Consider the following 12,500-nt stretch of genomic DNA (forward strand, 5'->3'; position numbering starts at 1 on the left):
GGGGGGGGAGAGAGACAGAGAGAGAGAGACAGACAGACAGACAGAGACAGAGAAGTGAAGGTCACTACGGGAAAAACAACAACCACCAAAAAAATAAACACACAACAGCAAAAGCAAACAAAACAAAACAAACAAAACAAAAACAACAACAACAACAACAACAAAAACCCAACCCCCAAACCCAACAACAACAAACAAACCAACAACCAACAACAACAAAACACACACACACACACACACACACACACACACACACAGAGGAAACGCCCATACAGTATGGACAGGAAGTTTTGGACTGATTTTGATGTTCCCTTCTCCTTCTGTCGCTCTCTCTCTCTCTCTTACTCTGTCTCTGTCCTTGTCTATCTATCTATCTATTCATCTATCTATCTATCTATTTACTTGCATACCTGCTTGCCTACGTACCCACCTGTCTATCCATTTGCATACCTACTTACTTACCTATCTCTTTCTCTCCCTCTATCTATCTGTCTGTCTTGTCTGTTTGTCTGTCTATCTGTCTGCTCTTATCTCCCTCACCTCCCCCATCATACCAAACTATGGCAGAGTGGGGAAACAATATCCATGACCAGATATGGAAGTTTTTTTTAAACTTTGAGTGGAAAGTTTGAAGTGGTGATTCGTTTTAATTGTTTTTTTTTTTATACCCTTGTAGTAGTTATTAACGTGGCGATAGCCTTGAGATGGCCTTAGTGGTCGGCGAGGCTCTGAGCACCATAATTTCATTTCATTTCAGATAGTTACGCCTGGTCCGTCACGAACCACAGATTTCTGCATAGTACATTAGTTACAATCTCCTAACTAAATTCCTTGGCCATCTCCCGTCTCGATCGCTTTCGTACTTTCGCGTTCACGCACGTCTTTCATGTTGCATTTGCAAATCAACTTTGATCATACAACATACATCTGACGGGGTCTAAAAGAACTGAAAGGCCTGTCATTTTGTCCTTACTGCCTACCATCTACCGCCTTCGCACAGGACACTGCGGCCTCCGAGCACACCTGAAGAGGATTGGAGTGGCAGCCACATTCCTATGTGATTGCGGCCAGGCTGACCAGACCCCATCCCATATTCTCCAAGACTGCCCCCTGTATGAGAAGATGCGGCAGCAGTCCTGGCCTGGGGGTGCTGACCTCAACACCAAGCTCTGGGGGACGGCAGCCGATCTTCACCGGACGTCCGAGTTTGTGGCATCCCTCGGACTTCGACCCTGACTGCGTAGCTGTCGAACGCAAAAGAAAGAAAGAAAGAACGTCCTTACTGCTACTGCTGTTCGAGGCGCGTTCTCCAGGATTCGTTACCCCATTTCGGCATGCTGCTGTGTTCTTCGGAAAGACTTCTCCGATTTTCCTCACTCCAATAAGGTTTGAATAGGGACCTGACATCGGCTGGGGTAGGTTAACTCTCTCAGTACGGCCAGTCCTCTCTTCTCCTCTACACAGACCCCTCGGATGTCCAGTGGGTGTCTGAATGACCCAACCTTTAGCTTCCGTCGTCAGAATTGTGGTATTCTTCGTCAACATTCACCTCTTCAGTATAAGAGCGTTCCGCTTGCAATATTTTGATGGTGGTAATTGGGATGAAACGCTGTTAACGTCGTCTCTTTCGCCGTTCGTATGGAGAGAGTTAAAACGCGAAAGGAGAGAATTAGACTCTGCTTTATAGCCAAGCTCGAGACTCAAAGGATATGAATTAACTGACCCGATAGCCGTAATGTGACCTTTAACTGTAACCTTAACTACTACTTTTACTTACCTGTTTCCCACTGCAACGTGCTTGGCAACGAGACTGCTGACTCCCTGGCAAAGGAAGGCACAACAAAAGAGCAGATGGACAGGTCTACCAGCTACTCTGAATCCAGGACCATCATTAAGGCCAAGCTGCAGAACAAGTGGAAGCAGCAGCATCCACGTCACAACAGAGCAGACCTGTACTACCTGCTGACTCGCCATTTTCAGGCTCAGGACAGGACCGCCTGAAACACCACCTACACACGAAACTCCGTATCGGCGACACAGAGCAGTGCCCCTGCAGAACAGGCAGCCAGACAACAGAACATCTGCTGCAGTCCTGCCCGCTCCACCAAGCGCTCCGAGGGAAAACCTGGCCTGACCCAGTCCCAGCGGCCCGGAAGCTCTATGGAGGACTGGAGGACCTGCGACGTACTGCCGCCTTCGTCGAGGAGACGGGGAAATCCATCTGATAAATGACGAACGAGATAACAACATTTACCTGTGTACTGGCTGAATTGGTAGCATGAGCAGCATTGACTTGAAGATGTATACCTTGAAAATGGAAAGAGCTACCACTCTTTGTTTTGCTTAACTACAACTACTAACTTTGTAGGTCAGGTCAGGGGCATAGCCCTTGCTACTGGTACCATGTAACCCAGAGAACGCTGGCCATTAAGGAGAAGCGTGAGCGAAGGAAGCACGGCTCAACTTCTGGAGACGTTTTCCCTTGCAACACCTGTGGGAAGTGCTGCGCATCCAGAGCCGGCCTCTTCTCCTATAGGAGGACACACACCGACAGACAAGCCTGCCTGTCTATTCGAGTGTCCGTCGGTCCGACGGGAGACTCCATCACTACCAACTTTAACTTTTATTGCTGTTGCTGCTATTACTACTACTACTAATGCTACTATACTACGACTGTTGCTGCTGCTAGGTAACTGCTACTACTATGTTGTTTTTTCTTACAGTGTGGGCTTGTTCCTGATTGGTCGTTTCACGCTACGTAAGAAGGCACGTGCACCAATGGAGGACAAGCACCGTGTGCGAGGCTTTGGTCTGAGGGACAGCTTCCTGTTCACTGTCAGCACTCTGACATGGCAAGGTGTGTGTGTGTGTGTGTGTGTGTGTGTGTGTGTGTGTGTGTGTGTGTGTGTGTGTGTGTGTGTGTGTGTGTGTGTGTGTGTGTGTGTGTGTGTGTGTATGGTCAGGCATCTGTGTGTGTGTGTGAGAGTGTCTGTGTGTATGGTCAGGCATATCTGTGTGTGTGTGTGTGTGTGTGTGTGTGTGTGTGTGTGAGTGAGTGTGAGTGTCTGTGTGTCTGTGTATGGTCAGGCATCTGTGTGTGTGTGTGTGTGTGTGTGTGTGTGTGTGTGTGTGTGTGTGTGTGTATGGTCAGACATCCAGACATCTGTGTGTGTGTGTGTGTGTGTGTGAGTGTCTGTGTGTATGGTCAGGCATATCTGTGTGTGTGTGTGTGTGAGTGTGAGTGTCTGTGTGTCTGTGTATGGTCAGGCATCTGTGTGTGTGTGTGTGTGTGTGTGTGTGTGTGTGTGTGTATGGTCAGGCATGTGTGTGTGTGTGTGTGTGTGTGTGTGCGCGTGTGTGCGCGCGCGCTCTCTCTCTCTCTCTCTCAACGCCCGAACTGAGCGCGTTGGGGTTAAACCGCTGGTCAGGTGTCTCCCTCTTTTTGAGGAACTGAACACTGAAACTTCTTCCTCCCGTCCTCACTCAGGGTACCGGGTGTCCCCGAAGTCGTTGTCGGGCCGGGTGGTGGCGGTGTCGTGGTGGCTGTTCGCGGTGCTGGTGCTGCTGGCCTACGTCTCCAACCTGACGGCCCTCGTGTCCCTGAGGCCGCACCTCCGCCCCGCCCTCCCCTTCCGCACCTACCGCGACATCCTCAGGGACAAGTCCATGCAGCTCGGCACGGTAACTGTCACGACGACGATGAAGACACACAGACACATAGACACACATACAGAGAGGCGCGCGCACACACACACACATAGACAGACAGACAGACAGACACACACACACACACGCGCGCGCACACACACACATAGACAAACATACACAGACGCACACACACACACACACACACACACACATACGCAGACAGAGAGAGACACACAGAGACACATAGACACACACACACACACATAGACAGACACACACACAGACGCACACACACACATAGACAGACACACACACACACACAGACGCGCGCGCGCACACACACACACACACAGACGCAGACAGAGAGAGACATACAGAGACACATAGACACACACACACACACATAGACATAGACAGACACACAGAGAGGCACGCACACACACACACACACACACACACACACACACACACCGTTACATCCTCAAGGACAAGTCCATGCAGCTGGGAATGGTAACCAAGACAACGACACGCAGAGAGACAGTCAAACACAGACAGACAGACAGACAGACAAACACACGCACACACACACACATCTATGTATCTATCTATCTGTCTATGGACAGATATGGATTTTTAGTGTGTGTGTGTGTGTGTGTGTGTGTGTGTGTGTGTGTGTCTGTGTGTTTTTCTCTCTCTCGGCCTATATATGAACGTGCAGGTTTTTTGTTGTTGTTGTTGTTTGTGTGTGTGTGTGTGTGTGTGTGTGGATGTGGAGAGGTGAGTACAACTGATGACTGGGTAGTAATGGTTCAGAGAGTAACGATTTACTGGATTCCTTTCCGACCACCTATCTATATCTGTCTGTTTCTGCCTGTCTACATATGTGCATGTCGCCCATGCCTGCTTATCTACCTATATATGGCGCGTCTGTCTATGTACCTCTCTCTGTGTCAATCTCTCTCTCTCTGTGTTATTCGTCAAAATATCAGTCTGCCAACTTCCGTGACCTAGTTTTTTTTCTTTCGCTCACTCGAATCTACTATTGACATCACATAGGTACGTCACGGCGACGCCCACCACGAGCTGAAGACTAGTGACGACACTTTACTGAAACAACTCATGGAGTACGTCACGAGTCGTCACAACTTGTTCCAATCGCTGCCAGAGGCCCTTCAGCGCATGCGTCAGTCTCCCCAGGACAGACTGGCCTTGCTGGTGCCGACGTACAAAGCGCGTCACGTGACGTCATACCAGTGTGACCTCATCAGTCACGGGCACGGTCTGGGAATGATCCACTACGCTTTTGGAATGCCGGCCGGCAACCATCTGGAGCCCATGAAGTGAGTGGGTGGGTGGGTGGGGGCTTGGGGTGGGCGTGAGGAAGGGGTGGGGGTGGGTGTGCGGGGGCGCGGGAAGCTTGACAAGTAAGGTGCATCACTTTTAGGTTTTTCTTAAGCAAGCTGCATCATTTTAGATCCCATTCCGCGGTAGGTGTTTTTCTTTTTCTTTTTTCTTTTCCAGAAGTAAGTTGAATAATTTCAATGAGCATTTTCAGTAAGTTTTTTTTTCTAAGGTAAGTTTGCATTGTTTTGTGCACATTTTGCAGTGGGGGTTTCTTGAGTACGTTGCATAATTTTTAATGACATTTTATAGTAGGCTTTCTTAATTAAGTGAGTTTGCATAATTTCTATGCACATTTCGCAGTTCTATTTTTTTTTCGTCTTTACTCTAGATGATGTTGCTGGTCCGTTTACTCCTGTATATCTATGTATCTATCTATCTAATCTAATTAATCATTCAAGCATTACGACCAAGCTTCTGACACCCAAACCAATCAGCCAGCCAATGAACTAGCACATCAGCGAGTCAGTCAACCAGTCAGTCAAACGATGAGGTCAGAATCTGTTAACAAACCCACTGGTCAGGTGTTCCCGCCAGTTTACATGTTTCATTTTCAGTTTCAGTTCAGTTTCAGTAGCCCAAGGAGGCGTCACTGCGTTCGGACAAATCCATATACTCTACACCACATCTGCCAAGCAGATGCCTGACCAGCAGCGTAACCCAACGCGCTTAGTCAGGCCTTGAGAAAAAAAGAAAAGAAAAAAAAGTAGAAAAAAAGAAAGGTGAATAAATAATAGATAAGCTTACATAAATAAATAAATAATAATTATAATATAAAAAAAGATAGTAGTAATAATAATAGTTTGCATGTGTGCACGCACCAGTTTCATAGCAGGCAAACATGCAAACTATGAACCAGACAGCCAGTGAACTCCGCAATTTTATTATTTTGGTATATATCACTGGCTTACTTCCCTTTATCTAACTTAAACGTGACTTCGCTTATTCAAAGATTTTTAAAAAATATATATCAATATCATTATCATTTTTTAAGGGGAATTTGTGCTATTTTGGTACATAGAATGTGCTTCGGGAGCTTGTGTTGTGTCGAGTATTAATTTGTTTTGTATTCTTATTGAATTATCAAACTTTGCCTTCATCTGTGGATTAAATGCTTCTTCTTTTTATTTTATTTTTAAGTGTCGCCTTTTTATCATCGTATACGTATCAACAATGTCTCTTTTAAAGGCAAGAAAACATCTTAAAATCCTGCATGTAACGATCCCTCACCTGTTTTCAGACGGCGTATCAACACCGCCATCATGGTTTTACGAGAGACGGGAGAACTGGAAGAGCTGAGTCGAAAATGGCAGAACAAGGGAAGCTACTGTCCCGACCCGGAAGGGAGTTCTCTCCCCGTGACACTGGAAGGAGGGGGCAGTTCTCTGCCTTTCATGCCTCTGGGACCACGTGATCTCGCTGTGGCATTTCTCGCGCTGGTGTCGTGCGGACTGTTGGCCGCAGTGTTGGCTGTGGTGGAAGTGGTGCACGTGAGAACGTCGTGTAAAGTGAGTTGACACACTTGAAAAGGTGACGTTTCATCGTTTCCAACAGGTTTTCTGTTCCATCTTTGGTTTTCGTTCTCATGTCTATGTTCAACTTCAAATGATGATTTTTTTGGTTCAGTTGCTCGTTTAGTTCTTGTGACTTTGATTCGGTTTGTGCCAGAAGTTGATTTCTTTTCTTTTGAAAAATAATAAAGGCTTGTTTTGTTTGTGTGTGTGTGTGTGTGTGTGTGTGTGTGTGTGTGTGTGTGTGTGTGTTTACATAACAAAAGGATTTCTGTTCTTTTTTTAATTTCTGGATGTTGTTTTGTTTTTGTTTATGCGTAAAGGTTGTGGATGTTTTGTTTATGCGTGCTTGTCATTGTATACACACACACACACACACACACACACACACACACACACACACACACACACACACACACACACACTGAAACACACAAAAGTGTACAGACACACACACACACACATACTGAAACACACAAGAGTGTACACACACACACACACACACACACACACAAACACACACACATAGACATACAGACATACATACACACACATACAATTTTTAGAGAGAGAAAAAAAAGGAAATCAACAAATATACCTTTCCATTCTAAAAAAAAAAAAACCCACAAAAACACGTCATATCAAATATCGAACATTCAATCAAACATTCACAAACTGAAGTATGTGTGGTGCAGCGAGAGCAGAAAGGCAGGAGACAGCCAGGGCCAACAACCAAGCCCCTGTACACCAAAGGCGAAGAGACGGACCCTGATGTTGTTGTCATCTTGGAGGGCGCGGGGGATTCGAGCCAAGGGAAGAGCGGGAAGAGTAACTCGGAAAAGGTAGAGCCATCACAGCACAGACCAGTTACCCAACAGAAACGATGTAATTCTTTCTGTAGAAAGCCCCCCTCACCGCCCCCCCCCCCCGCCCCCCCCCCCCCCGAGCCCCCCCCCTCACCCCAAACAACAACCAAAAAGCAAAAACAAAAAAAAAGCAAAAAAAAAGCCAAAACCAAACCCAACCAAAACAAACAAACAACAACAGCAAACAACTACAGCAACAACAACAAAAAAACAGTAACAAGCAAACAAATAAACAAACAAAACAACCTTCAGCCGTACACCAAGTATACCTATATTCATCTGGTTTCTTTCTTCCTTTTTTTTTTTCTTTCTTTCTTCGGGTTCTTCCAAGAGGCATGCAAACCTGTTGATTTGTCCATAGTTGCTACACTAACTACATCTGCTTAGTCCTGATACAGAAGAAGACAAAGAATTGGGAGGGGGGGGGGGGTGGGGGTGGGGGGGGGCGGCGAGTGGGGGGGGGGGGGAGAAAATAGGGTTAAAAAAAAACCCCACAACAACTATGATTGCAGAATTTTCTTTTATATTGTCGTTGCCCTAAACAGGTCTTTTAACAAGAGGGGTAACAGCAGTAATATCTTCTTTCTTTTCCATTAGGTAATGAGAGACAGACAGACAGACAGAGATACAGAGGGAGTGAAATGGTGTTGTTGTAAACAACTAGACAGACAGACAGACAGACAGAGATACAGAGGGAGTGAAATGGTGTTGTAAACAGCGAGACAGAGACAGACAGACAGACAGACAGACAGATGGACATACAGAGTGGGACACAGGAGGAGTGCAATGGGTGTTGTGAGCAACGATCAGGGTAAATCTGGTGCGATGATCTGTAGACAAAATAAATGACTTACAGGTTATTTTTTAGGTTACTTATAGGTTATCTTTTTTCCGATTCTTCAGCCCACCAACAGTGTCTGTTCCGACATCGAGGACAAAGAAAAAGCAGCCGGTAACAAGGGGGACCTAACCACGGATGAGACCACCATGGACGTGGGAAGGGAGACAACCTCAGGCTATCATGACGTCACAGTCCACCAAGCGGCGTAACTTGTGTAATCCACTTCGGCAGCCATGTTTTCGTTTGTTCTTCGCTATTTAAAAAAAAAAAAAATCATCTTTTCATCTTAGAAGTCTTTGTTTTTTTAACGTAATATCATATTTGCAGTTAAAAAAAAAATCGGTCTAGCTTGTTCATATTGACGTTTACTGTGTGTGTGTGTGTGTGTGTGTGTGTGTGTGTGTGTGTGTTGGGCCATCTACCATTGGGAGAAAATCTGTCAAAATCACTTGCATAGGACATTTGTACTATAATTGGCACTGTTCATGCTATTGCAGTATAAGTGATGCTAATATCATTGTCAAAAGTTTTCTTTGTTTTGCTGTTGTTGCTGCTTTATCATATTCTTCATTATTATCATTATCATAATTATCATTACTATTATTCATTATTATCATTATCATAATTATCATTACTATCATTTCTATTATCATTATTACTGCGACTGTTATTATCATTATCGACATAATTATCATTATCAAAATGATTGTCATAATCATCATCATTAAATGTGTTTTAATAAGTAAACACTTCTCTCAAAATGTATACTGCCCTAAAATGCTGTGAATGGGTCATAAACATAACATGTGTGTGTGGCTCAAACATTCACTTGAAAACAAACAGATCAATAACCTAATAGTCACTTTTCATGGACAATGTATTGATTTGAATGTAAGCTTGTTATCAGAGAAATCAAAACAGATGACCACAGAAAATTAATAAAGGATTATTTATCATTTCCAAGAGGTGTGTTGGGGGTAGTGGTCCCATTGACAGACACATGGAATTCAGTATTTTCGAATTTTTTGAGAAGTTTCAGAAATTTCGGTCATCAGATCTACTTAAAAAAAAAAAAAAAAAAATTGTGGCGTTATAAAAATAGAGGCCTTTGCGCACATTGTGTAAGTTTTGGCTGCTGTACATGACAGCTTTGGTGAAGAGAAATTGTTAAGGCCATTTTGTGTGAAACCAATCTTCTTATATCCCTCTTTTTTCTCTCTCTCTCTATATATATTTCAGCTGGAAATGTTACGGTTAAAAAGTGTCTTCTTTTCTTTTGGCTTTAACTCGAAGACAATTGTTGTAATTGCAAAGGAATGCTAATTTATTCAGAGCTACGAATTGTTCCTAGTTGGTTGACCTGAATGCAATACATGATGACCAGATTGGTATATTGGAGATTCGGGTGGAGGGTGGGGAAAGGGAGGAGGGGGATGGGGGGGAAGAGGTGGTGCGGGGTGCCGGAGGGGTGGGGGGTGGGGGTGGGGGGTATAGCTGGGTATCTGTTGTCTGTGTTGGTGCTGTTCGCTTCTTGCTTGTTATTTGCGCTTTTTTTTTCTTTTTTTTTTTCTGTGGGTACTTGTTTGTGTTCTGTTCTCCATGTTCTTCTCTTGTTTATTATGTCGAATTGTCTGAATGTCTGTCTTGTCTCCCTCTTACCACTGTGTGTGTATTTGTTTGTGTGCGTGTGAGTGAGTGAGTGTGTGTGTGTGTGTGTGTGTGTGTGTGTGTGTGTCAGAGAGCGAGAGAGAGAGAGAGAGAGAGAGAGTATCTATCTCTCTCTCTGTCAGTCCAAGTGTTTCTGGATTTTTTTTTAATGAAAAATTGTTTTTGATGCTCATGGATTTTACAATTCAACAACAAGGCAGCCATGCATTTTTACATGAAATAGACCCTCCCTGTTTTCTCATGCAAAACGTATGACAAGCAACAATGACATGACGAAAATCATTACAATCTACACTATGTTCGAATTCACTGTATACCTGTCTCACTCTGTGTGTGTGTGTGTGCGGGGGGGAGGGGGGGGGGTGGGGGGGGGGGGGGGCGGAGGGGGGGGGGGTGAGGGGGCGCGTATGTGTGAATGACTAAACGTTTACTCACAATACTTAACAATTAAGCAGCGCTTTTTCTAGTACACTGTCCTATATATTTTTGAAATGTCCATTAGCTCTCGGTTTCATGGGAACAAATATGCAAACTGAAAATTTTCTTCCACAAGATTCCTCCAAAAAGACAACGTTTTTACAAAATTCGGTGGCTATTTCTTCTTCACACGTTTTAAAAAAAATTTTTTTTTAATTTGTTTTTATTAAATTTTTGCCAAATGAATGTGCTCTCTCCTTATGTGTGAACTGGATTTTCTTCCGTAAGATTCCTCTAAATAGATGACATTTTATACAAAATTCGGTGGCTATTTCTCGTTTACACATTCTTTATTTTTGCCAAGTGAATGTGCTTTCTCCTTGTGTGTGAATTGTATATTCTTCCGTAAGATTTCTCTTAAAAGATAACATTCTATACAAAATTCGGTGGCTATTTCTCGTTTACACATTCTTTATTTTTGACAAGTGAATGTGTTCTCTCCTTATGTGTAAATTGTATTTTTTTCCGTAAGATTCCTCTAAAAAGATAACATTTTATACAAAATTCGGTGGCTATTTCTCGTTTCCATGTTCTTTATTTTTCTCGAAGTAAATGTGCTGTCTTCGCGTGCGTGTATTGCGTGTGAAAATAATCATGAACTGTGTAGAAAGAGAGGGGGGAGGAAGGTGGGCAAGCAGACAGACGGCAAAATACAAACAAAAACAAACAAACAAAAAGCCCCCAAAAAACAAAAACAAGCATACATTCACACATACATTATTATTATTATTATTATTATCATCATCATCATTATTATTATCATCATCATCATTATTATCTTTGTTTTATTTTTATTCATTACTTTCTTTTTCTCAAGGCCTAAGTGCGTTGGGTTACGCTGCTGGTCAGGCATCTGCTTGGCAAATGTGGTGTAGCGGATATGGATTTGTCCGAACGCAGTGACGCCTTGAGTTACTGATACTGATACTGATACTCACACATACATACATACAGACAGACAGACACACGCACACACACATACATACATACATCTCTGGATTCTCCCCTTGTGTCCGACGGATGGATAGGTAGGCAGGCCATCTGCTGATGTGGAGCCTCAAGTAGGAATGAAGACCTATTCTTTAGGCACAGGGTCGCCTACAGACACTGCATGGAATGGAGTCCTGCAAGGATGGGCCCCGGTTTCTCCGATTCCCCTTTTCCTGGATGGCGGCTGCTGTGTTGGGCTTGAATGTCTTTGTGCCCTGGGTACACCGTTGCTTCCACTGTGTTCTTACAAGGGCGACATCTTCCCAGGAAGCAGTGTCGATGTTGCAGCTTCTGAGGTTGGCCTTCAAGGTGTCTTTGTTTCTCTTGAGAGGCCTTCCTTGGTCACGTTGTCCTTCCTTCAGTTGTCCATAGAGCAGCACCTTTGGAATTCCGCTGTCCTCCATAGGGATGCGTCCTGTCCATCGGAGCTGGCTTTTGATGAGTATACACTCAATGCTGGGTAGGACCTGTTTGTTGGACAACTCTGTCTTGCCATTTGATGCTGCAGATCTTGCGAAAGCATCGTTGATAGAACTGTTCGAGTTGTTGGATGTGTCGGCGGTACGTGGTCCAAGTATCACAACAGTAGAGGAGAGCACTCAGAACAACAGCTCTGTACACGGCGATCTTGGTGCGCAGTTTGATGCCATGGTCTTGCCACAGTCTCTTTGACAGCCTGCCAAAGGCAGGGCCGGCTTTTGAGATGCACAACATCACTTCTGCACCCAGAGATCTGTTGCTGCTTACAGTGCTGCCCAAGTAAGCAGAACTTGTTCATAGTTTTGATCTCTGTGTTGATGATGACGACAGGTGGTGGTGGAGCACTGGCAGCTCCGGGCGGGGAAGGCTGGAATATACATACATACATACATACATACAATATAATACCATGCAATACAACACAGTACAATGCATTGAAACACAATACAACACACGCAGTACAAAGCATTACACATCCATACATTACACACTACACATTACACATCCATACATTACACACTACACATTACACATCCATACATTACACACTACACATTACACATCCATACATTACACACTACACATTACACATCCACAGTCCAGTACTACTTCTTCTTC

At 44.3% G+C, this 12,500-nt stretch overlaps 1 protein-coding gene across 1 annotated transcript in view; it reads left to right on the forward strand.

The window, feature by feature from the left end:
- Nucleotides 1-9,645, forward strand: part of LOC143299659 (putative glutamate receptor) — a 24,124-nt gene extending 14,479 nt beyond the window's left edge. Inside the window, exons 6-11 of the mRNA XM_076612977.1 lie at nucleotides 2,724-2,857; nucleotides 3,488-3,681; nucleotides 4,705-4,988; nucleotides 6,290-6,557; nucleotides 7,256-7,402; nucleotides 8,330-9,645. Of these exons, the coding sequence (XP_076469092.1) occupies nucleotides 2,724-2,857; nucleotides 3,488-3,681; nucleotides 4,705-4,988; nucleotides 6,290-6,557; nucleotides 7,256-7,402; nucleotides 8,330-8,476 (1,174 nt within the window). The 3' untranslated portion in view covers nucleotides 8,477-9,645. The remainder of the gene's footprint in view (nucleotides 1-2,723; nucleotides 2,858-3,487; nucleotides 3,682-4,704; nucleotides 4,989-6,289; nucleotides 6,558-7,255; nucleotides 7,403-8,329) is intronic.
- The last annotated feature ends 2,855 nt before the right edge of the window (nucleotides 9,646-12,500 follow it).

The sequence above is a fragment of the Babylonia areolata genome, chromosome 25, assembly GCF_041734735.1.
Source record: "Babylonia areolata isolate BAREFJ2019XMU chromosome 25, ASM4173473v1, whole genome shotgun sequence".
In the NCBI taxonomy this organism is placed as follows: Eukaryota; Metazoa; Mollusca; class Gastropoda; order Neogastropoda; family Buccinidae; genus Babylonia; species Babylonia areolata.